The sequence below is a fragment of the Bos grunniens genome, chromosome 8 (assembly GCF_055505025.1).
Source record: "Bos grunniens cultivar Pamir isolate PY7600 chromosome 8, Bosgru_T2T1.0, whole genome shotgun sequence".
Lineage (NCBI taxonomy): Eukaryota > Metazoa > Chordata > Mammalia > Artiodactyla > Bovidae > Bos > Bos grunniens.
In genome coordinates, this window is record NC_141172.1 from 6,675,091 (window position 1) to 6,699,785 (window position 24,695).

Consider the following 24,695-nt stretch of genomic DNA (forward strand, 5'->3'; position numbering starts at 1 on the left):
CCCAGGGATCGAACTCAGGTCTCCCACACTGCAGGCAGATTCTTTACCACTCAGCCACCAGGGAAGCCCGGGAAGTGCTGGGGGAAATGAAAACAAAAGGCAAGCTGTGTCCAGATAAGGAAATGTGGCTGAGATCATGGAGGACCAGGAAACAGACAAAGCTGTCTCTTGTCCCTCCCAGAGAATTCCTGTTAAAATGAATGGCCAAGTCTTAGACTCTTAGAGCAGAATGGTAGGCATGACCAGGGTGAGTAGGGGATGACTGGGGCTCACGATGATGATACACTAGTGTGCCAAGAGGCATCTGTGGTCCCAATCACAGGATCCAGATCTGGGGACGAAGGGGAATTTTTGTTGTTGCTCAGTTGCTAAGTCGTCTCTGACTCTTTTCGACCCCATGGACTGCAGCACACCAGGCTTCCCTGTCCATCACCAACTCATCGAGCTTACTCTAATTCATGTCCATCGAGTCGGTGATGCCATCCAACCATCTCATCCTCTGTTGTCCCCTTCTCCTCCTGCCTTCAATATTTCTCAGCATCAGGGTCTTCTCCAATGAGTCAGCTCTTCACATCAAGTGGCCAAAGTATTAGAGTTTCAGCTTCAGCATCAGTACTTCCAAAGAATATTCAGGACTGATTTCCTTTAGGATTGACTGGTTTGATCTCCTTGCAGTCCAAAGGACTCTCAAGAGTCTTCTCCAACACCACAGTTCAAAAGCATCAATTCTTCAGCATTAGAGAGGTCCTAATTCCCCTCACTTCTACCCTGCCCTGTCATTTATGGAAGAGAAGGCTGAGGTCAGGGAGGGAAGTGCAGGTCTCGGGTGACGTCTCTGTGTGTGACAGAGTGCGTGTCACAACTTCCGCCTAAAACCCAGTCTGGAGTTCACTCCCCAAATCACCCATCCTCCCACCGCCCCAGCTGGCTCCACCTCAGACATGTCTAGGAAATCTGCCCCACAATACAAGGAGGAGAAAGAGGAAGTGTGGCCACACGCACACACATATGCCTTGGTTGTCATTTTGAGCCTAATTGTTTTAACACCAGCTGTCAGGTCTGCAAAATTCTTCTCTGTACCAGTGACCTGTAAGATCTAGAATAACAAGGATGTGTTTAAAAATAGTCTGGATTCCTAGAATTCAGTTGTCCTTCTCACCTGCCCTTCTCCATCTTGCTGACAGGCCTGGTAAGAACTCCACTTCAAATTTATGAGTACAAAGCCAAATGCTGTGATTCAGATTTATTAAGAGCGGTAGAGAAAAGTGGTGGACAAGACGCAGGGACCCGAGCTCATTTTCAGCAAAGCAGGCTGGAAACTTTGGCAGACACTCAACCCCACACCCCAGCAGAGTCACCTCTCCCAGTTCTCCAAGCTGGGACACTCATTTATCCCACTGCCCCCAGTGGGGATCCAGTCCCCCCCAGGCTCTCACAGATAAGCTAAGACCTGAACGCCCCTTGGTAGTGAGACCACAAGCTCCCTGCAGCCTAGACCCCCACAGACTCTGTTCTTTCTGCCACTGAGCAGCATGGCAGCAAAGGAGAAGCCAGCTCTGCAAGCTAATTCAAGGTCAGATCCTGCACAGCTGCTAACTAGCCATGGGACGTGACAGTTAAATTCATAAATCTCTCACAGTCTCAGTTTCCCATCTGCAAAACCTGGCTCCCATGACTGTTCTAAGAATAAACATAAGGTACAAAGTACCCCACATCCCACAACTGGAAGGTAACAGAAACCCTTTTCTTCCCCTTCCCAAGCCCAGCTGTCTCACTCTTTCAAACACATCTCGATAAAAGTAAGGGGAATTTCAGTCAGTTCATGGCATCGCGTTTATGACATGGAGAAACTGGAGGCAAGTTCAATACCCAACGTTGAGGATATGGTCAAATTATGATTCATCTCTTCTATGAAGTTATGTGCAAGCATTCAAATTCTGTTTTATTGACATGAGGAAATGCTCAAAACATGATGCTAAGAGAAAAATCCAGCATGCAGATTGTATTTATAGTATGATCTCAGTAATGTGAATGAAAACACAAAAATAAAACTAGGCGAAATGTTGACAGATATTTCTGGGCAGAGGATTTATCAGTGAGAGCTTTCTCTTTATGCTTTTTTCTTTCCAGAACAAAAATGTTTAAAGAAATAAAGTGATGGTCACCAGATTTTTCATTTCAAAAGAGAAGAGCTGGGCCAACACAATGAGGGGCAAAGAGTCTCTTCCTGGACAACAAAATTTATTTAAAGTTCTGAATAAAAGCTGTTTTACATATCTGACCCAACAGTGAGGCAGCCAAAGGAGATGGAGAAATGAGTCTTGTTCTGGACCTCTTTAGGTTGTGTATAAATGAGTTGAGGGGAAGCTTTGAAGCAACTGACTCTCTTCCTGTGGATGGGGTAGGCATCAGTGTGTGTAGACAGAACCCATCAGTGTGTACAGACAGAACCCATCAGTGTGTGTAGACAGAACCCATCAGTGTGTGCAGACGGAGCCCATCAGTGTGTGCAGACAGAGCCCATCAGTGTGTGTAGACGGAACCCCATCAGTGTGTGTAGACAGAACCCATCAGTGTGTGCAGACGGAGCCCATCAGTGTGTGCAGACGGAACCCATCAGTGTGTGTAGACGGAACCCATCAGTGTGTGCAGATGGAGCCCATCAGTGTGTGCAGACGGAGCCCATCAGTGTGTGTAGACGGAACCCCATCAGTGTGTGTAGACAGAACCCATCAGTGTGTGCAGACGGAGCCCATCAGTGTGTGCAGACGGAACCCCATCAGTGTATGTAGACAGAACCCATCAGTGTGTGCAGACGGAGCCCATCAGTGTGTGTAGATGGAGCCCATCAGTGTGTGTAGAGCCCATCAGTGTGTGCAGACGGAGCCCATCAGTGTGTGCAGACGGAGCCTTATCAGTGTGTGTAGACGGAGCCCATCAGCGTGTGTAGACGGAGCCCATCAGTGTGTGCAGACGGAGCCTTATCAGTGTGTGCAGACGGAACCCCATTAGTGTGTGCAGATGGAGCCCATCAGTCACTCTCAGGACAGCATGAGATTCTCAGCTCCAGGCCAGCATGAAGTCAAGGGCACAGTCAAGAAGGCTTCTTCCAGGACCCCAAGATTTAAGGTCAACTGGGAGAACTTTCATGTACTTATACACTGACAGTTTAGAGAATTAAGAGAAATGTGAAAGAGGAAGTTGTCTAAATGCCCAGACCAAGAGCAGCTAACAGAGCTGTCCATCTGTGAGTACAACCAGAAAGTTCTATCCTTGGAGAAGCCTTGAGGAACACCTAACCCAACACACTCAAGTTACTGATGAAAAATACAGCCTGACAGAGGTGAAGTGATATTTCCCAGAGTTGCCAAGCCAAGAAGTGTGTGTGAATAACCTAGACAGCATATTAAAAAGCAGAGACATTACTTTACTAACAAAGGTCCATCTAGTCAAAACTGTGGTTTCTCCAGTGGTCATGTATGGATGTGAGAGTTGGGCCATAAGGAAAGCTGAGCACCAAAGAATTGATGCTTTTGAACTGTGGTGTTGAAAAAGACTCTTGAGAATCCCTTGGACTGCAAGGAGATCCAACCAGCCCATCCAAAAGGATATCAGTCCTGAATAGTCATTGGAAGGACTGATGCGGAAGCTGAAACTCTAATACTTTGGCCACCTGATGCGAAGAACTGACTCATTTGAAAAAACCCTGATGCTGGGAAATATTGAAGGCGGGAGGAGAAGGGGCCGACAGAGGATGAGATGGTTGGATGACATCACCGACGCGATGGACATGAGCTTGAGTAGGCTCCGGGAGTTGGTGATGGACAGGGAGGCCTGGCACGCTACAATCCATGGTGTCACCAAGAGTTGGACACGACTGAACAACCGAACTGAACTGAGAAGGTACAGGAACCAAGTCCATGCACAGCCTTACTGCCCTGGCGCCCTCTAGTGACAAAAAGGTCATTGCAGCTAAGCAGTGTCGGGATTCTCCAGGCAAGAATTCTGGAGTGGGTTGCCATGCCCTCTTCCAGGGATCTTCCCGACCCAGGGATTGAACCCACATCTCTATGTTTCCTGCATTGGCAGGCTGGTTCTTTACCACTAGAGTCACTTGGGAAGCCCATATGATGTGTACGTCATCACAATAAAAAACAACGAGACGGGTGTGCATTAATACAGAAATATGCAACAACATTCTGTTTAACGAAAAACATAATATGTTGTGTTATGTTAAACATACACATTTATGCTAGCATAAATATTAAAAGATATGAATCAAACTGTTAACAGTGATTATTTCTGAACCATGAGATGCCATTTTATTGTCTTCCTTTACATACTTGGGTTTCTCAGTTTCTACGATGGACGTTATAACTTACAATAAAAGTGTTTTCAAAGATAGAAGGAAGAAAAATGTGGGAGACAGAGATTGATGGAATGATTGATTCACTAGGGAGTGGAGTGAGAAATGGGCTGGGGAGGAAAAGAACAGAAGCAGGAGAGCCAGTGATGTGGCCTTTGCCACAATGAATGAATGAATGAATGCCCACAGGGTGCCCACTGTGGGCAAGCCTGGCTTAGAGAAGAAGGCATCCGCCTGGGGACCACCGGGGCAGAAGGTACCACAGTTTCCATTGCTCACCCCTTACTTTGTATATTGGATGCTCTACGACACATCAGTCACTGGAGACGCCAGTATGACCAAGATACTTTATCCGTCTTCCCAGAATGGACTATGATGGGAAATAAAATACATTCTATGATGTGAGAGAGAAAAATAAGCCACCAAGTGATACAGAGCAAGGCATCCATGGACGTACAGAGTGCTGGGAGACAGGAGCCGAGTAAAAGGGGACTGCTCTGCGAGCTGAAACCTGCAGTCTCATGCTGGCCAGACCCAGAGGAGCAGAGTTTGGGGTTTCAACCAGAGGACACAGCATGTGTAAAGGCTCAGAGGTCACAGAGAGCCAGGCGGTACACTACGGACAGGGGCTGTGGGATTTCTTCCCTTGAAGAACTTGCAGAACAAGCAGGCATTCCTGTCCAACTGGCTATGGGGTTTTCAGTGGCTGCCTCTGCAGGTTAACCAGCAAGGAGCCATCTCCCTCTTCTCCCTTAGCTTACAGAAACTCATCTCTGTTCCAGCCACAAAGTGGAGAAAGTAGGCTCCTCCTCCAACCAAGGGAGTGAACATGATTGGTTTAAGTCAAGCAATTACTCCTGTTTCTCTTTTCTGGTGATTAGTGTCGAAGTGGACATATAACCAAATTCTGGCCAATGAACCCTAAGAAGAACCCTGCTAGGTGGCTTCTGGTTAGGGTTTTGCTCCTCAGCAAAAGAAGGAGCTGCTAAGGAACAAGTTCGTGTTATATACCTGTTCCCTTAGATCCAGCCTGGGATGCTGCTCTGATAATGGGAACTGTGGCAGCCACTTTATGCGCACGAGGGTCAGGCTAGGAGAGTTGCAGAAACAGGGGTCCAATATCCTAACATTTTCGAATTACTAAACAGTTCTTAGAAATACCCATCTCTAGCATTCTGTTATGTAATATAATTAAATGCCTTTCTCATTAAGCTTCTGTCAGTTGGTTATTCTGTTCCTGCTGCTAAATGCATCTTAAGTAATATGCCAGCTTCAAGACCAGATGATAATATGAGGGCTTCTGTGGGTCTGACAGTAAAGCCTGGGTCCCAGGGTTCATCTGATGCCTGGAGCCAGTACTTCCTTTCCATCAGGTCAGCCCTCCCCTGTAGCCTTTCACAGGCACCAAGAAATAAAGCTATTAACATTGTTGCCAGCCAGCTATCATCATCACTGCCATCAATAGTGATGACCGGGTGCAGAACAGATTCTACCAAACCCACAGAGGAAGGTGGGCTGGTGGAGTCAGCTCTTCCTTCCCCCAAACAAAGCACACTTGGTGAAAGAAGCAGGAAACAAACCCAAAGCAAAAACATCCACTCAGATCTCATCTGGTTGTTGTGGGTACAAGGGCTGCCACATCAGCACCGGGACACCCCTGTCTTCCTCCCAGGCCCCCTTGCTCCCCTTCCCCAGAGGTAGAAGAGGTAACACTCAGGTGAGTGAGTGAGGTGAGCAGGGCAGGATCTTGAGACCACAGGGGTGGGTGGCAGAGCTGGGGTGTGCAGGGCTCCCCTGAGCAAAGCAATGTGGGCTCCGCCGGAGAGAGAGAGAGAAGGAAGCACACATCCGCCTTATTAGCGGACTGATGTTCATTTCTGACTGTGAGGTCCACCCAGGGAGCAGGATGACACAGCTCTGCTCCAACCAGGTTCTGGCATAGGTTAGCCAACCTCACTTTCATTTCCTTCTCGTGTGCTTGTTCTGCTCAAACGCCCTTCACGGCTCCTCCTTCTACAGAATCTAGCCCGACCTCTTCTGCCCGTCCTCCACCACGTCCCCCACCATGCCAGCTTTGTCTCCCACTTGCCTCCAGTGTGTACTCAAGGCCAAAGGGTGATGTGGGCTCTCAGGCAGGGGGGCTGACTGTGAAAACCCTGTGAACTACATCAGGGGTCTCTTCAGTTCCCTCTCTCAGCGAGGTGCCCTTCCCCACTTCCTGTCCATAACCCATGAGGGCTCCATGCCCGACATAACACATCCATCTGGGCCCAGGCACTGCTGGGAGCCCCGGAAGAGCCACGGGTCAGGCTGCTCAACTCATATCCCCAGATCCTAACAATCCATTCCAGGCCTGGGGCTCCCTAAGCTGAGGGACACTGGCTTACCTCATGAAGAACTTCTAGCTCAAAAAGAGCAAGGGCCTGAAGGACTGTCACTCTTAAACTGTAGTCTGAAGTTGGGTACAGCAGTCATACATGGATATGAGAGCTGAACCAGAAAGAAGGCTGAGCACTGAAGAATTGATGCTTTCGAACTGTGTTGCTGGAGAAGGCTCTTTTGAGCTCCTTGGACAGCAAGAGGATCAAACCAGTCGATCCTAAAGGAAATCAACCCTGAATATTCATTGGAAGGACTGATGCTGAAGCTCCAATACTTTGGCCACTTGATGCAAAGAGGTGACTCACTGGAAGACACTGATGCTGGGCAAATTGAAGGCAAAAGGGGAAGGAGGCGGCAGACGATGAGATGTTTGGATGGCATCACTGACTCAATTCATGAATTTGAGCAAACTCCAGGAGATGGTGAAGGACAGGAAAGCCTGGCGTGCTGCAGTCCATGGGGTCGCAAAGAGTCTGGCATGACTGAGCGACTGACCAACAACACAAACAAAAGCTGTGTAAGGGGTTTGTTAGCACAGATGCAGAGTCAGGCCCCAAATCACACCTCTCCCCAAAAGTCAACAGAGGTGGGTTGGTCCTGTTCTGTAGCTCCTTGCTCAGTCACTAAGTTGCGTCTGACTCTTTTTCAACCCCATGGACTGTAGCCCACCAAGTTCCTCTGTCCATGGGATTCTCCAGGCAAGAATACTGGAGTGGTGGCCAACAAACACATGAAAAGGTGCTTGACATGGCTCATTATTAGAGAAATGCAAATCAAAACTATGATGAGGTATCACCTCAACCAGTCAGAATGGCCATCATTTAAAAATCTACGAACAATAAATGCTGGAGAGAGTGTGCAGAAAAGGGAACCCTCTTGCACTGCTGGAGAACAGTACAGAGATTTCTTTAAAAACTAGACATAAAACTACCATATGACCCAACAATTCCACTACTGGGCATATACCCTGAGGAAACCATAACTGAAAGAGACATAGGTACCCCAATGTTCATGGCAGCACTTTTCACAATAGCCAGGACATGGAAGTAGCCTAGATGTCCATCGACAAATATGGATAAAGACGTTGTGGTACATATATACACAATGGAATATTACTCAGCTATAAAAAAAGAATGCATTCGAGTCAGTCCTAACGAGATGGATTAACCTAGAGCCTATTATACAGAGTGAAGTAAGAAAGAGAAAGGCAAATATTGTATAATTATGCATGCGTATGGAATCTAGAAAGATGGTACTGACGATCTTACTTTCAGGAAAGCAACAGGAACAGATTTGTAGGCGCAGTAGGGGAAGGAGAGGGTGGGACGGACGGAGAGAATAGCAGGGAAACATATACACTACCATGTGTAAAATAGAGAGCAAGTGTGAATTTGCTGTGTGACACCAGGATCTCAACCCAGTGCTCTGTGACAGCCTAGAGGGGTGGGATGGGGCAGCAGATGGGAAGCGGCTTCAGGAGGGAGGGGACATATGCATCCCTGTGGCTGACTCATGTCGATGTATGGCAGAAATCAACACAATATTGTAAAGCAATTATCCTCCAATTAAAAAAAATAGAAAAAAAAATATTGGAGTGGGTTGCCATGCTCTCCTCTAGGAGTTCTTCCCAACCCAGGGATCGAACCCTTGTCTCTTATGTTTCCTGCACTGACAGGCAGGTTCTTACCACTAGAGCCACTTGGGAAGCCCCTCAGCCTCTGGCAAATCGCTCTAAGGGTAAATCAATCTCTCCCTCTGTCCCCCTCCACCTCTCTCTCTCTCAATGAAGAGAAAGAGGGTCTGATGGAAATAGAAGGAGCTTTGAAATAAAACAGATTTAAGTTCAGAATTGGTCCCATTCATTCTACAAAATAGGGCTTCCCTGATAGCTCAGTTGGTAAAGAATCCACCGGCAATGCAGGAGACCCTGGTTCTATTCCTGGATTGGGAAGATCCGCTGTAGAAGGGATGGGCTACCCAGTCCAGTATTCTGGCCTGGAGAATTCCATGGACTATATAGCTTAGCATTCTACAAAATGCCTGACCAGTGTTCCTCAAAACCGTCAAGGTCACCAAAAAGAAGTCTGAAAGGCAGCCAGTCTAAACAAGTCTAAGGAGACATGATGACTAAAAGCAAAGCCATGTCCTGGATGGGATCATGGAACAGAAAAAGGAAGTTAGGAAAAAAAAAAAAAAACTAAGGCAATATGATAAGGTATGGTTTTGGTTAATAATAATGAATCAATCTGTTCAGTTCAGTTCAGTCGCTCAGTCGTGTCCGACTCTTTGCGACCCCATGAATTGCAGCATGCCAGGCCTCCCTGTCCATCACCAACTCCCGGAGTTCACTCAGACTCACATCCATCGAGTCAGTGATGCCATCCAGCCATCTCATCCTCTGTCATCCCCTTTTCCTCCTGCCCCCAATCGCTCCCAGCATCAGAGTCTTTTCCAATGAGTCAGCTCTTCGCATGAGGTGGCCAAAGTCCTGGAGTTTCAGCTTTAGCATCAGTCTTTCCAATGAACACCCAGGACTGATCTCCTTTAGAATGGACTGATTGGATCTCCCGCAGTCCAAGGGATTCTCAAGAGTCTTCCCCAACACCACAGTTCAAAAGCATCATACTGGTTCATAAATTGTGACAAATGTTCCACACTAACGTGAAGCGTTAACAACACGAGAAACTGGGTATGGGATATATGGCAACTCTCAGTAACACCTCTGCAGTAATTCTGTAAATCTAAAACTAGTCTGAAATAAAATGTTTATTAAAAATATGATAATAATAACTGGTCCTGGGCACTTAAAAGTGGTATAACTTTGGGGAAATGATTTCCCCTCTCTAAGCCTCAGTTCCACATTATAAAATGAGATAAAAATATCTATGTCATGGGGATGATGGAGCAACTATAAAATGCTTTCACAAAGCCTAGCACACAATCTGCACTCATTAAACAGTCCTTTTTAAAATCCCAACCCAGAAATGTATTTGATTCACTGTTAGCACGTAATTAACCCATATTTAAAATTTCCATTTTCCCCCAAAACGTCCTTTATAACTTTTGTTTTGGCCCAATACCAAGGCTCACATAGTCCATTATGTTGTCCTTTAGTCTAAAACAGTGGCCCCCTCCTTCCCCCTTTTTCTTCATGACACTGACACAAATTTAAACCAGATACTCCCAGGAGGTCAAAGAACAAAACCTGCCCACCAGAGTGGGAGGTGAACTCTGGCATAAGTCCTGTGGCCATTTCTCACTCGTAATCCCATTAGGTCATGCCCTGCCTACCACATGCTGTGCACTCTGCTAAGGACATCCTATTCACTGCCCCTACGATTCTCAGCCAGCCTGTCAAATTAAGATGAGTATCCCTATTTGACAGAGGAGAAAACGGAAGCTAAGAACAATTAAGTGACTTGCCACAGTCCTACAGCAGTCACTAGTAAAGCTGGAATTTGAACTCTGACTCAAAACTCAAGTTCTTTCCCCAAAACCAAAACTATAGTCCTTTCAGGGCATGCGTGTGAAGTTGTTCAGTCATGTTCAACTCTTTGAGACCCCAAGGACTGTAGCCCTCGGGGCTCCTCTGTCCATGGGATTCTCCAGGCAAGAATACTGGAGTGGGTTGCTGGGCCCTCCTCCAGGGGATCTTCCCAACCCAGGGGTCAAACCTGCGTCCCTTACATCTCCTGCACTGGCAGCTGGGTTCTTTACTACTCGTGCCACCTGCCCTTTCAGGGCGCCCCCATTTACTGGGAGAGACTGGAATGGAAACAACTTATTGCAACAATACAATGACAAAAGAGCCAATACTCAAGCAAGTGGAGGATGGCACAGGGACCAAGAGAAAGGAAGCAAGGAGTCTCAAGGGAAAGCAGAGAGCCTTTTCAGGTGGGGGAGAGGGGGAGAGCCAGGCGGGGCTGTGCGGGAATCCTACTCTGCAGCCAGAGGGAAAGGGCCTTCGCTAGAGGGCAGAGGTGCACGGTGGGCAAGACAAGAAAGCAGGTGGGCACCAGGCTGAAAAGGGTTCCTAAAGTCTTCATTCATGTTTCTATATGCTCATTCATTCATTCACTCACCAAAATGTTTATGGGACTTCTCCTAAATGCCAGGTCTGTCTGAGATGATAAGGATACAGCAGAGAATAAGGGGACATAGCCCCTAGTCACATGGAATACAATCTAACCAAGAAGGAGGTAATAAATAAATAAGTGACATGGATGGTGGTAAATGTAGGGAGAAGAATAAAGCAGAAAGTGAAAGTCGCTCAGTCATGTCCGACTCTTTACGACCCCATGGGCTGTACCCCGCCAGGCTCCTCTGTCCATGGGATTCTCCAAGCAAGAATACTGGAGTGGGTCACCATAACCTCCTCCAGGGGATCTTCCTAACCCAGGGGCAGAACCCAGGTCTCCCACATTGCAGACGGATTCTTTACCATCTGAGCCACCAGAGAAACCCAAGAATATTGGAGTGGGTGGCCTATCCCTTCTCTAGCAGATCTTCCCAACCCAGGAATCGAGGGTCTCCTGCATTGCAGGTGGATTTTTTACCGGCTGAGCTACCAGGGAGGCAACAGGGAATGGCTGGGGCCAGAGGGCTGCTATTTTCAAGAAACAGAAAGGCCTGGTTGAGATATTGAGTAATGACCTGAAGGAGGGCGTGAGGAGGCTGGTGGTAAGGGTGGCAGGGGAAGAACCCTGCAGGTGGAAGAAGCAGTTGAGGCCGAGGGTGAAGTGAGGCAGGAAGGGAGGATGCGCCCAGCGGAGGGGGCTGCACTGGTACCTACTGGAGATACATACTCCTGCCTGAGGGCTCTGTCTGGCAGAGGCAGGCTCCAGACAGCAAAGGACTAACACTCAGACCAGCAATTTGTCCCCACAGATTCATTGAGAGAGACACTCAATATGTGGCCCCCTTTTGTGATTTCACAGTGCCTAGACTTGGCCCCGAATCTGTGTTGCTGATGGGAATCAGTGTGTGTGTGTGTGTGTGTGTGTGCACGCGCGCACGTGCTCGGTCGCTAAGTCGAACCTGACTTTTTGTGACCCCATGGACTGTAGCCCGCCAGGTTCCTCTCTTCGTGGCATTCTCTAGGCAAGAATACCGGAGTGGGTGGCCATGATGGGAACCAATGCCATCCATTCATCCGGAAGGAGCACAAACATCATACATATATGGAAACCAGTGCTTGTATCCACTTCTACAGATGCTCTACCCTTACTTTGCGGGATGAATTAAACAAAAATTGAAATGTACTTCAGAGGGGTTCCTTAAGTAGTAGGGATTTGCTATATGATGTCTGTGGGCTTCCCTGATGGCTCAGTGGGTAAAGAATCTGCATGCAATGCAGGAGACCTGGGTTCAATCCCTAGGTCAGGAAGATCCCCTGGAGAAGGGAATGGCAACCCACTCCAGTATTCTTGCCTGGAGAATCTCAGAACAAAGGAATCTGGCAGGCTACAGTCCAAAGAGTCAGACATGACTGAGCAACTACACATCTGAGGGCTGTGGAAGGACCTCTAGGGTCCCCCGTCCATGGCCCTGTCTTCCAGCCACTCATGTGGGGGGCTCCCCACGAACCTCCTCCAGCATTGGCTCCAGCATCGGCTCTCCTCCTCCTCCAACAACCAGGCCTGCAGGACAGACCCAAATCCATTGCAGGCCACTGCATGAAACCTCAGCTTTGTCCAAACACACCTTCTTCCCTCACATAGCTGACAGGCCTAAGAGGCCAGGAGGGACGTGTGAGGTTCTTCAGATCCATCATAATCTGAGCGCTTAAGGGTTCCCCAATGCCCTGTTTAGACAATCCCCATTTTCTAACAGCCGGTAAATACTCTGAGACCCGGTCTGCATTTTTAAAGGTCCTTAAATAGCTCATTTGCATAATCCATATTTTCAGAGCCCCTAAGCATTTGTCCTGCCTTCCTAATCTCAATCTTTATAATGCGTGAGGAAGAAAGGGCTTCCCAGGAGGGTAGCAGCCCTTCATATCCCTTCTGGGAGGATTGATTCTTGTTTTGTTTTTTTTTCTTTTTTTAAATGACCACATTTTCAAAAGCAGGCACAGAGCTAACCACAAAAGGAAAACATTTAAAGGGAAGCTGTTAACCTGTGCAGGCTTGCTAATGTTCTTTCCTTGAAGGCAGGAAACCCCCGGGCTCCCGAGGATGCTAATTACACGCTGGCCCCTGCGAACGCTTCAGTGAAGGCCGGAGCCCTCTCCCCGCCCAGACTGGTTCCCTCCTGGAGCCATGAAGAACGCAGGCTCCAAGAACGCAGGCTCGCCTGAACGTCTCTTTCAGGATCAGCTTTCCAGTTTCGGTCTCAGCTCAAAGCCTTCCCTGTGGAAAGGAAAGGCAATTTGCCAGGAGAAATTTCGGTGTCAGGAAATAGGGGGCTGTTCACCACGAATCTGGGGGAAAGCCTTTGCCCAGTGAGTAACAGGAACATCTGATTCCTGCAGGAGAAAGCCGCAGGAGTTAGTAAGGAAAAGCCACCAGGAAGATGAATCCAGACAAGGAAGACCCCTGCTGCAGTCCCTCCACTCTCTGGGATGGAAAAATAATCTGTCCTGTCGGGAAGGACATCCAAAGTCCAAAACGTCTACAGCCACAGTCAAACATGGACACCGCCTCCCTCCAGAATACTGAGCCAAAGAAACCAGGTCTTAAAAGGTACATACTGTATGATTTCCTTCCTGCTGACCTTCTAGAACTGATAAAAACAAACCTGCCACGATGAGGGAAGCTCGGGTTACCCTGGAGTTGGGGCTGGACAGAAGACTTGGGGGGTGCTTCCAAGGTGCAGGTGAGAGCTCAATCTAGGTGCTGTTACCTGGGTGTGTTCACTCTGGAGATATGTACAAAGCAATACACCCTCTCTTTTCTTTTTTGAGGTTATCCAAATTGGCTTCCCTGGTGGCTCAGACTGTAAAGAAGCTGCCTGCAATGCAGGAGACCCAGGTTCAATCCTTGGGTCAGGAAGATCCCCTAAAGAAGGGAATGGCAACCCACTTCAGTATTCCTGCCTGCAGAATCCCATGGACAGATGAGCCTGGTGGGCTACAGTCCATGGGGTCACGAACAGTTGGACACAACTGAGCAACTAACACACACACAGATCACCTTAGTTCCAGTTTCAACTCCCCTCCTCCTACCCCCCTACTCCCCCACCCCCAGTTTCTCCTACCATGGCTCTCAGATCCACTCCCAATAAATACACCTTTGTTCATCCAGGAGCCCAGCTACCTGTGAAAAGGGACACTCCCACTCTGTCTAGACTTCTGATTTAGGAAGGATGAGGGAGATGCGCCACGGCTTCGGTAGCGACCGCCTCTCTACGCGGGTGTGAGCTTCGCCAGCCCCTCCCCCAGGAGACCGTTGCAGTCGGCCAGCCCCTGCTCCTTGGTAACCATGTGTGACCGAAAGGCCGTAATCAAGAATGCCGATATGTCGGAGGAGATGCAACAGGACTCGGTGGAATGTGCTACTCAGGCATTGGAAAAGTATAATATAGAGAAGGACATTGCGGCCCATATCAAGAAGGAGTTTGACAAGAAGTACAACCCCACCTGGCACTGCATCGTGGGGAGGAACTTCGGTAGTTATGTGACACATGAAACCAAACACTTCATCTACTTCTACCTGGGCCAAGTGGCCATTCTCCTGTTCAAATCTGGTTAAAAGCATGGACTGTGCCACACACCCAGTGATCCATCCAAAAACAAGGACTGCAGCCTAAATTCCAAATACCAGAGACTGAAGTCTTCAGCCTTGCCTAAGGGAACATCTCCATCTTTGAACCTTTGTTGTGTTTTGTACAGGGCATTCTCTGTACTAGTTTGTGGTTATAAAGCAATTAGTAAAACAGCTTACATTTGTATTTATTTTCTATTCCATACCTCTCTGCCCCATGTTTTTTCTCTTCAAAATCCATTCCTTTAAAGAAATAAATCTGTTGAAGTGTGCGTTAATTACCGTTTGTTCAAATAATCTATTGAAGATGGCCTATTACTTGATCTTGGGTAGGTTGGTGGGGGTGATTCCTTGAAGTTTTTGTGGAATGTAATAGACTAGCCTATTCAACACTCTGGAGTTTCATTCTTGTCCAGCCTGCTCCTGTTGTACATGGAAGAATACTACTCAGAAGTGCATGTTGAGAAATGCATGGCAGAGAAACTCGTACTCCTAACCTGATAAATACATTCCTTAAGTGCTCCTTCTGTGGTAACTGCTATAGACTGTTCTAGGCCTTAGGCCTCAAGAGAAGATGAATGTGTCGTATAACTCCTTTAAGTTTTCTGTGGCTGTAAAATGGAAATAAGCTGGTGAGAAAGTTGGGCTAATGAGAAATTTGTTGGGCTGTAGACATTTACCCTCCCCTGCCTTGGCCAAAGTATACTCTAGAGATTAAAGGTGGTCTTAAAGGGAAAAAGCTTTTGAGCAGCAGTCCTCCATGTGATTCTAATAAAGTCTGCAGGAATTTAAACTTAAAAAAAAAAAAAAAAAAAAAAGGAAGGATGAGGGATATTTATAGTAATGTGCTGCTGCTGCTAAGTTGCTTCAGTCGTGTAAGACTCTGTGCGACCCCATGGACTGCAGCCTACCAGACTTCTCCATCCATGGGATTCTCCAGGCAAGAACACTGGAGTGGGTTGCCATTTCCTTCTCCAATGCATGAAAGTGGAAAGTGAAAGTGAAGTTGCTCAGTCGTGTCCGACTCTTTGCAACCCCATGCACTGCAGCCCACCAGGCTCCTCCATCCATGGGATTTTCCAGGCAAGAGTACTGGAATGGGGTGCCATTGCCTTCTCCCCAGAAGACTCCAGCTGCTTTTAAAATACAGAACTAGAGACCTCTGACCCACCAGCACTAAACTCAGCTCCTTGCCAGACTACCTGGGCTGTTAAACATCTGTTTTGCCATAACAATGGTTTAAAGGACCTGTAGTAACGTAGACACCTCTAAATGGGCTGGAGGCTTCTTTGCCATTCTTTGCCCCTTAACTCCCATACCTGCTAGAAATCCACTTTGGAGAGGGATGGCTAATGGGGGTGAGGGGTAGGTGTTAAGCGCAAAAGCAGCTGGCAGAGAAACTCAGCCAGGTCTGCCAAAGAGGTATCTCTCCCTGTTGAGTGTCTTTGAAGCTGGGAATGGGCACCGGGCCAGGTGGCGCCCTGTTTCTCCAGCCTCCGGCAGACTGCAGGGCTGGCTGAACTTGAGACCCACTGCCAGGCCCTCCAGGGACCGGCTGGTGCTCAGAACCAGATGGAGGGGGCAGAGAAAGCTGGGGAGGGGGTTGGGAAGGGAGATGAAGGGAATGACGAGGGAAAGGCGAGAAACGAAAGGAGAGAGGAAGAGGGTTATTTGATCTCCTCTGAGGGCCAGCAGGGCGCTAGTGGGTGGCACTGCAACCCTGTCCACCGACGCTGGCCTCTCTACACCTCGGGCTGCTGAGGCGGCGGTAACTGGGGAGGGCAGAGGAATTTGCACACTGCACTCTCAGCAAATCCGTCGCTAACATCTTGCTCCTCCCGCTGCCCCCACACAATCCCGCCCCAGCCCACTGGCCTCGCCCCCTGCACCCTCCATCCCCTTTGCACTCCTTCCTCGCCTCCTGCACTCCACGCAGCCGGGCCAGCTCAGGGATGCGCGCCCAAGAGATGGGGAAAGGGCGGGAGGCTGCGCAGAGAGCCCGATTCCCCGGTGGGAGCTTCCTCCGCCCCCACCGCGTCCCCTTTGCCCCGTACCCTCACCCCCGCACCCTGCCCAGGATGGGAAGAGTCCGCGTTCCGAACAGCAAAGTCAACGCCGCGGCCGCGGGTGACGTCGCGCGCTCGGGCTGGCGACCCCGGGTGAGTGTGCGCCGGGGACGCGAGCACCCCACTTGATCCCGAGCCCTCTGCACCGGGAGCCCCGTGACCCTTCCTCCCGGCTCTTCTCGGCGCCGGTCGCCTTCGCCTGCTTCTTCTCGCCGCCCGGAGTCGCCAGCGCTGTCACCAAGGAAGCCCCAGTCCGCGCCCCGAGAGCGCCTCCCGGGGGCTGGCTGCGGATGCGCGGAGCTCTTGGCGAGGGCGTCGCAAAGCCCCCGCCTCCCTGGTCTTGGCCACGGATGACATCATCCCCCTGGAGCCCTCGCCCCCGCGCCTGGGCTCCACTGGTGCCGCTTCCCCTGCACACCTCCACTGGGAACCAGCTCATCGTTCCTACCCACCAGCTCATCTCTTCCCGAGTCCAGCCCGCAAGACCCAGAGCCAGGCCACCCTTCTCTTCCCTAGTTTTCCAGTTTCTTCCCAGCTTCCACCTCCTCTCAGATCCTCCAGCGCCCAAATGGTGAGCGAGTCACCTTTCAGATGATAAACTGACAGATAGGGACATGATCAATGGATGGCTTGATACACATAGATGATAGATAATTATAAGATAGAAAGAGACATATACATAGATGCTAGACAGCCAATACAGACAGATGAATGACAGACATATGGATAGATGATAGCAATAGATGATAATGGATAGAACAACAGAAGATCTACGGGCAGATGGAGAGAGATGAATGTATTCTGAAAGGGGCAACCTAGGACCTCAGTCTGGCCAGGTCAGCACCCAGGCTTTCACAACTTGCTTAACAGAAATGAAACTGTAGCATTCCAGCTGCATAAGCTGTGCAAACTGTAAAGAGCTTTGTGCTCCTTTGTAACTAACCACAACAGCAGTTTAGCCTGGAAGCCCAAGTTTCTGCTTGTCGATGGTTTGGGCACAGCTCTGATTCTGCCGGGCTTGCCTACTGACATCAGCACCCTAATTCATCCTTTCGGTCAACCAGCATCCACTGAGCCTACGGTAGCTGCACACTCTTAGGTCCTGTCACCCAAGACCAGCTGGGCATGTGTCTGCTCATGAGGGGCTGACCTTCTGGTGGGCATCAGATCCCCCGACACACACATAGGTAAGTTCATGTGATAGGTGCCCTGGGAGAAGTTAAGAATGGAGAATTATGAAGCATTGGAGGGCAAGCATTTGACCTGGGTCTTAAAGAGTGGGTTGGGAGTTTCCACAAATACACAAGGATGCACCCATAGCAGTGGAGACCGGATCTCTCCTGAGATGGGTGATGCTGGGTAGTAGATGGTGTTCAAGAGAAGAGGAGAAGGTCGGTTGGTGCTAGGTTGAGAGCAGCTCTGAGCACCAACCTATTTCTTCGGTTACCGGGTCCTCTGCTAGACCTGTCCCCAGGCACCTACGGTGACACAGGGTAAACCCCAGGCCCCTGGGCCAGATCTTCAAACTATGGACACATGAGAGTCCGAGAGTTCTCTACTGGAGAAGCTCTGGCTGTCACAGGGTTACATGGCTGTCAGCAGGCCCTCCATCTGTCTGACTTAAATCCCCTCACCCCTATCCAGGCACAGCCTCCCTCTCAGGGTGACTCAGCTCCTGGCTCCTTCCCTTCCTGCCACCCGCTGAGACGTGTGACCAGTTACCATGGTGATCACACAGCGTTCGGTTCATACCTGTCTTCCCAGATGAGACCTGGATGTCTAAATTGCTCCTGAAAGGAATGCCTGGGCACAGCTGCTCACCTGCAGAGGTGGGTGTCAGATGGCATCTCAGGGTTCTCCATCCCTGTGTGGACTCAGGGTGGTGGCAGCAGTAGGGATGGGGACAGGTGTCTCCACCATGGGGACTCTAGGCTGGTATTTCTCTCCTTAAGATTCGGGTCTCCAGAGGGAGGGGCACAAAGCACCTGGAGGCAGCAGCTGAGAATGGACAGACCAGGTCATGGCATACGTGTGTATCCTTGGAGAATACACTTGGGGGAGATGCACGCTTATTTGTCAGACGGTATCATTTTCATCAAAGGTTTCCCAGGTGGTTCAGTGGTAAAGAATTCTCTCACCAGTGCAGGAGACACAGGAGATGTGGGTTTGATCCCTAGGTTGGGAAGATCCCCTGGAGAAGGAAATGGCAACCCACTCCAGTAATCTTGCCTGGAGAATTCTATGGACAGAGGAGCCTGGTGGGCTACAGTCCATGGGGTCCCAAAGAGTCGGACACAAATGAAGCAACTTAGCACAAACCAACAAAAAAAATAAATAAGAGACTGGGGCTACAAGAGTAGAGGGGCGGGACCCGTTACTCATGGACTTCTGGACCAATCGAAGTGGCACTTCCTCCATCCCAGCTCTCTGAGCTGAGCTGCCTAAGGGAAGGTGGGCTGCTGGGCATTCTCTTCTGCAGATGGAGACAGGGCTCCCTGGCATCAGGGAGTGGAGGTAAGAGACCCAGGAAACAGGCTAGTAGAATGCCTGGCTGGTGCTCCCAACACACCCAGGCCCAGCCTCAGGGCATGGAACCCACCAAGTGGAGCAAGCAGTTAGCTGCAGGCTCCAGCCTTCAGGACACAGCTGGCCGAGGCTGTGGCTGCAGCCCCCAGAGACCCCAGCTGAGCCTGCACACACAGCTCCTGGAGGCAAGGCTAACGTGGTTAATTGGTTCCAACCTTCAAGCTAAGAGCACCAGCATTGATTGGGCACCCGGGGAGCTCAGAAGCTGTGACCTCGGAGGATGCTTCACTTCCTTATAGGCTTGAGCCCAGCAAAGAGAAATATGATCAGAGGTGGTGGCGCTCACTTCCCAGCTGTGCTGAAGCATGGCAGAAAGGCGGTGGGTTATAAATAGTGGAGCAACCACTGACAAATCAATGGTGAGGAGGGAAGATGGCTGTCTTCTGCAAGGCGGGGCATGGCCAGCTCTCCAGGGAAGAGCCAGACCTGATCAGAGCAGATGGGAGGAGACAGTGAGCCTCACACCTGCTCCCCGCAGTCCTGGTCCCCTGGCCTGTCTCATAAGGGCATGCGTCTGCCCTGACTTCCCCAACACAGGAACTTCCAGGGTGGGGAGAGCAGGAGGGCACTTCAAGCAAAGGCCTTGGCATTGAGCTTGGGCTCCCAGTGGAGGCGGGGATGAGCCCCAGTTAATGTAGTTTAAGGCAGGAAGGGGCACTGTGTGTGTGCCCTGACCCCCACCCTTCCCCTGTCACTCGGTCCATCCCCACCAGAATCTCACCCACTGCCCAGTCTTCCCAACATCAGGTTGTTAAGAATTAATCCAACAAGTAATATGGGAAGGTCATGTATACGCTGCTATATTTAAAATGGATAACCAACAAAAACCTATTGTATAGCACATGGAACTCTGTTCAATGTTATGCACCTGCCTGGATGGGAAGAGGGTTTGGGGGAGAATGGATACATGTGTAGGCATGGCTGGGTCCCTTCCCTGTTCACCTGAAACTATCACAACATTGTTAATTGGCTACACCCCAATATAAAATGTCTTTGGTGTTAAAAATAATAAATAAAAAAAGATATCATCAGAAAAGAAAAAAGAATTAATCCAACTAGTAAGAACTCAGTTCCTATTCTACCTGCTGCTGCTAAGTCGCTTCAGTCGTGTCCGACTCTTAGCGACCCCATGGACTGCAGCCTACCAGGCTCCTCCGCCCATGGGATTCTCCAGGTGAGAGTACTGGAGTGGGGTGCCATCACCTTCTCCGACTCTGTGCCTAGCCCTGTGCTAAGGTCCTTGTGATCCACCCTGTAAAATGGAGGTGGTTCCACCTGTGCTTCCACAGGGTATTTGTGAGAATCAAACAGGAAAGCAAATGCCATGTGCTTACAGCCTGTGAAGTGTTACAAGGTGTGGTTTTGATAAGAAGAAGCCCTTTGGGTGCTTCCAAGAGAGGAATGTGCCAACCCCTAAGGGACCCCTTCCCCTCCCTTGGTCCTTGTGATCTTGGCCAGGGAACCGTTGGTCGGTATTTATGGGCTAATTTCTCAGGCAACTTTGTATTTACTCCCAATAGAAGGATTTAGAATATATTTTCAGGATTCTTATAAAAGCATGCTTCCCCAGAAACTTGCTGTATGACCTTAAGCGGGTTGCTGGCCTCTCTGTGTGTCAAGTTTTCTTATCTGTATAATGTGTAAAACTAAGATCATGACATCTGGTCCCATTGCTCCATGGCAAATAGATGGGAAAACAATGGAAACAGTGACAGATTTTATTTTCTTGGGCTCCAAAATCACTACAGATGGTGACTGCAGCCATGAAATTAAAAGACCCGTGCTCTTTGGAAGAAAAGCTATGACCAACCTAGACAGCATATTAAAAAGCAGAGACACTACTTTGCTGACAAAGGTCCGTCTGGTCAAGGCTATGGTTTCTCCAGTAGTCATTTATTGATGTGAGAGTTGGACCATAAAGAAAGCTGAGTGCTGAAGAAGTGATGCTTTTGAACTGTGGTGTTGGAGAAGACTCTTGAGAGTCCCTTGGACTGCAAGGAGATCCAGCCAGTCAATCCTAAAGGAAATCAGTCCTGAATATCCATTGGAAGGACTGATGCTGAAGCTGAAGCTCCAATACTTTGGCCCCCTAATACGAAGAACTGACTCATTGGAAAAGACCCTGATGTTGGAATAGATTGAGGGCAGGAGGAGAAGGGGACGACAGAGGATGAGATGGTTGGATGGCATCAGTGACTCGATGAACATGAACTTGAGTAAACTCTGGGAGATGGTGACAGACAGGGAAGCTGGCATGCTGCAGTCCATGGGGTTGCAAAGAGTCGGACACAACTGAACGACTGAACTGAACTGAAAATGGGGATACTAAGATTAACTGAGAACTTCCCTGGTGGTGGTGGTGAAGACTCCAAACTGCCAATGCAGGTGGCATGGGTTTGATCCCTGGTCGGTTAACTAAGATCCCACATGCCGTGCAGCACAGCCAAAAGATTATTTTAAAAAAGAAAAAGAGTAACTGTCTAATAGGACTGCTGTGAAAATCTGAAGAGTTAGTATACATGGAGTGCTTAGAGTAGCAGCTGGCTCACACTATGTAAAGGAGAGCTTCTTAGGACCATGATGCGATCCTGCTGGTGGGAAAGGAGGATTCAAGCTAACCTTTTATAAAGGATCCAGGGGAGCCCAGTGGACAAATGCTTGGCTTTAAGACACTTCAAGCCCTGGTCTCCCCACACGTTAACCCATCTCCCTACAACAGCTTCCTTCGGGAGGAGACTCTCTTACAAGCTCAGCCTGGAGACTCTTGAGTCCTAGGACACCGCAGCCTCTCAGAAAAGACACAGCAGAGCCTCCCAGGGGAAGGACAAGCAAATACAGAACCCATCTTTCCTCTTCCTACAATCAGGTGGGTGAAAAGGTTGGATTTTTGTTGTGATGGGGAAGGGAAGAACAAGGCATATAATAAAGTGACGGACATTTGGGAGTTCCTAGATGTGCAGGCTGCTGTTACATTCCATCAGATTAAAGATGCTCTTAGCACAGAAACCCATGGGCAGGGGCTCTGCCTTGTGTAAGTAATGGTTCCAGTGCTGACACAAACATTAATCAATAATAATTTACTCCTTCAGAGCCCGGCACAATTCATACTAGCTCCTAGCCTTCTGCCCCCTCAAGCAGAAAACAGCTCTCAGCTCATAAACTCAGAGGAAGCTGCAACCAGGAACCCAAGGTCACATGGGATCCCCAAAGCTCCAAATCCATGGAGACTTTGTTGTCAAGAACATCAGAATTCATGATTGCTATACATGCTTAGTCCTGACATACTGTTAAATTCCAAACAACATCCAATCAGAGCCTCAGGTCTCCCCTCCCTGCTTTACTGCTCCATTCTACTATGCTAAGACTGAACCAGCTTCCAGAGATACCAATGTGATAAGACAGAATCCCTGCCATCAAGGGCTTCCCAGGTCTTGCCAGTGGTAAAGAACCCACCTGCCAATGCAAGAGACATAGGTTCCATCCCTGGGTAGGGAAGATTCCCTTGAGGAGAAAATGGCAACCCACTCCAGTATTCTTGTCTGGAGAATCCCATGGACAGAGGAGCCTGGCGGGCTATAGTCCATGGGGTCGCAAGAAGTCGGACACAACTGAGCACACACACTGCCTTCAAGGAGCTCTTAGGGTAAGCCTATCTCCTTGAACTTGGCCTTGTTCTCTACAGACCTCTATCCTCCTGCCTGCCTTCTTCACCACCATCATCACCAGCTGGTACTGAAAACCTGCTTCTGTGTTTCAAGCAGCATTCACTTAACCCTTACCTCCCACTGAAAAGGAACAAAGCCACCAACCTTGAGGAGCCTACAGCCCCCTAGGGAACTTTTCAAGAAACGTAACCATAACAGCCCTTGCCCTGTCCAGGCAGTGTATCAGAGACAGATTGGTCCCTCTCTTAAAAAGAGTCCAACCCTTCTCTCTGTGTGACTATGCATGGAACAGACAGCAGGGGCCAAAAGCACCAGTAGCCCTGAAAAAGGTACTGCAGAACAGCGCTTGCAGGAGCACTCCTGGGGAAGGCCTGCAGGTCATGACCAAGCTGGCCGACCTGCAACTGAGCCCACGTGTTGCAACTGCTGAGCCCACTTGGTCTAGAGCCAGCATGCTACAGCAGAAGTTCCCACATCCCAGTGCAGCCAAATTAATTAACTAATTTTTAAAAACGTGTTAAAAAAAAAAAAAGAGAGAGAGAGTACATGATGACATTAGACAAATCCCAGAAGTCAGGTCGTGGACGCAGCATATGGGACAAAGACTGAGCGTCAAAATGCCAAACTGAGTCCTCAATCAAGGGATGAAGTGGCCAGTGGGAGCAGAGAAGGATTCACATGCTTCCACCTGCTTTCTTCTCTCTTCCTTACAACACAACAAAGGTTGATTAGTCCCCTTTTACAGATGCAAAAACAGAGGCTCAGACAGGTTCTGTGTCCCAAGGCTCCTCAATGGTTAAATGGAAGAACCAAGACCCATGGGTTTGTTTTTTTTTTAAATCCCTAAAGCCTGAGCTTTTTTAACTATGCCACGCAGCCTACAAAAATAGAGCGATCATTTCCATTTCTATATTTGCTATTAATATTTAATTAATCAATATTTAATTCATCAGGCACCTCTTAAACATCCTCTGTGTCCTCGGGTCGCAGCTGGGCGTCCCCAGCCCACGGCGCCCGCCTCCCCAGGCCCCCCAACCCCCCGCCCCGAGAAAGACACGCCCACCACCCCTCCTTTCCTCTCCCCGCGCAGCCGCCTCGGCGCTGACTGTGCAGTGCTCCGTTACCCCGCTGAGGCAATTTCAGCTCCAATTTGTTCAAACTCCAGACCAAAGGCTCAGACTCAGCCTCTGATGTGCTGAACAAAAACCAGAGACAGGAACCTGTCTCAATCAGTGAGTCAGGGCGCCGGTGAGAAAGTGCCGGGGCGGGGATGGCCGGCGCTGGTGGCTCTCGCGGTGTCCCCATTGCCCCAGGTCGCGCTGTCCCCACGGTCCTGCCCTGGACGCGGCCCGGGGTTAGGGGGGACACTGCTCTCAGACCCAGCATGTGCTAGAATCACCTGCAGACCCCGATCCGCCACACTCTGCCCCGGGAGGGGCGTGGCTGGGGTGCCTCACAGGGAACCCGACCCCACCCTCCAGGCATGTGATACTGGTGGTCCCTTGGCTCTAGTTTGAAAAACACCGCAGGAGGCAGGAGACAGGGGTTCGAGGCTGGAGCAGGCGTGGGCGGGGGTGGGGTAGGGGGGTGGAGTTGTGGGGAGGGGGGTGTCACTGGTGGAGATTACTTTCCAGAGATGCTTTTTATCTTAAAATCTAAGATGGTCCTTTGAGGATGGGAGCCGTAGGAGGGGCTCTATTTAGAGTTCAGGAAATCCACACCTACAGAAGATGTCCCCAGTCTCTTTCAGTTAGCATTTCCCCAAAGGCACCCTCTCCACAACAGAGCCTTCCTCCAGACGGGACTTTCTCCCCTGCATTGGACAGCAAGGAGATCAAACCAGTCAATCCTAAAAGAAATGATCTCTGAATATTGCTTGGAAGGACCGATGCTGAAGCTGAAGCTTCAATACTTTGGCCACATGATG

At 49.4% G+C, this 24,695-nt stretch overlaps 2 protein-coding genes across 4 annotated transcripts in view; one reads left to right on the top strand and one right to left on the bottom strand.

Annotated features, from left to right (window-relative positions):
- The window catches only part of XKR6 (XK related 6), a 309,158-nt gene that overhangs the window by 104,747 nt on the left and 179,716 nt on the right, over positions 1 to 24,695 (bottom strand). The window lies entirely within an intron of this gene.
- Positions 14,061 to 14,729, top strand: LOC147366608 (dynein light chain 1, cytoplasmic). The gene has a single exon (XM_086414223.1). It carries the CDS (start codon positions 14,170 to 14,172, stop codon positions 14,437 to 14,439), a length of 270 nt encoding a protein of 89 aa, XP_086270349.1. The 5' UTR covers positions 14,061 to 14,169; the 3' UTR covers positions 14,440 to 14,729.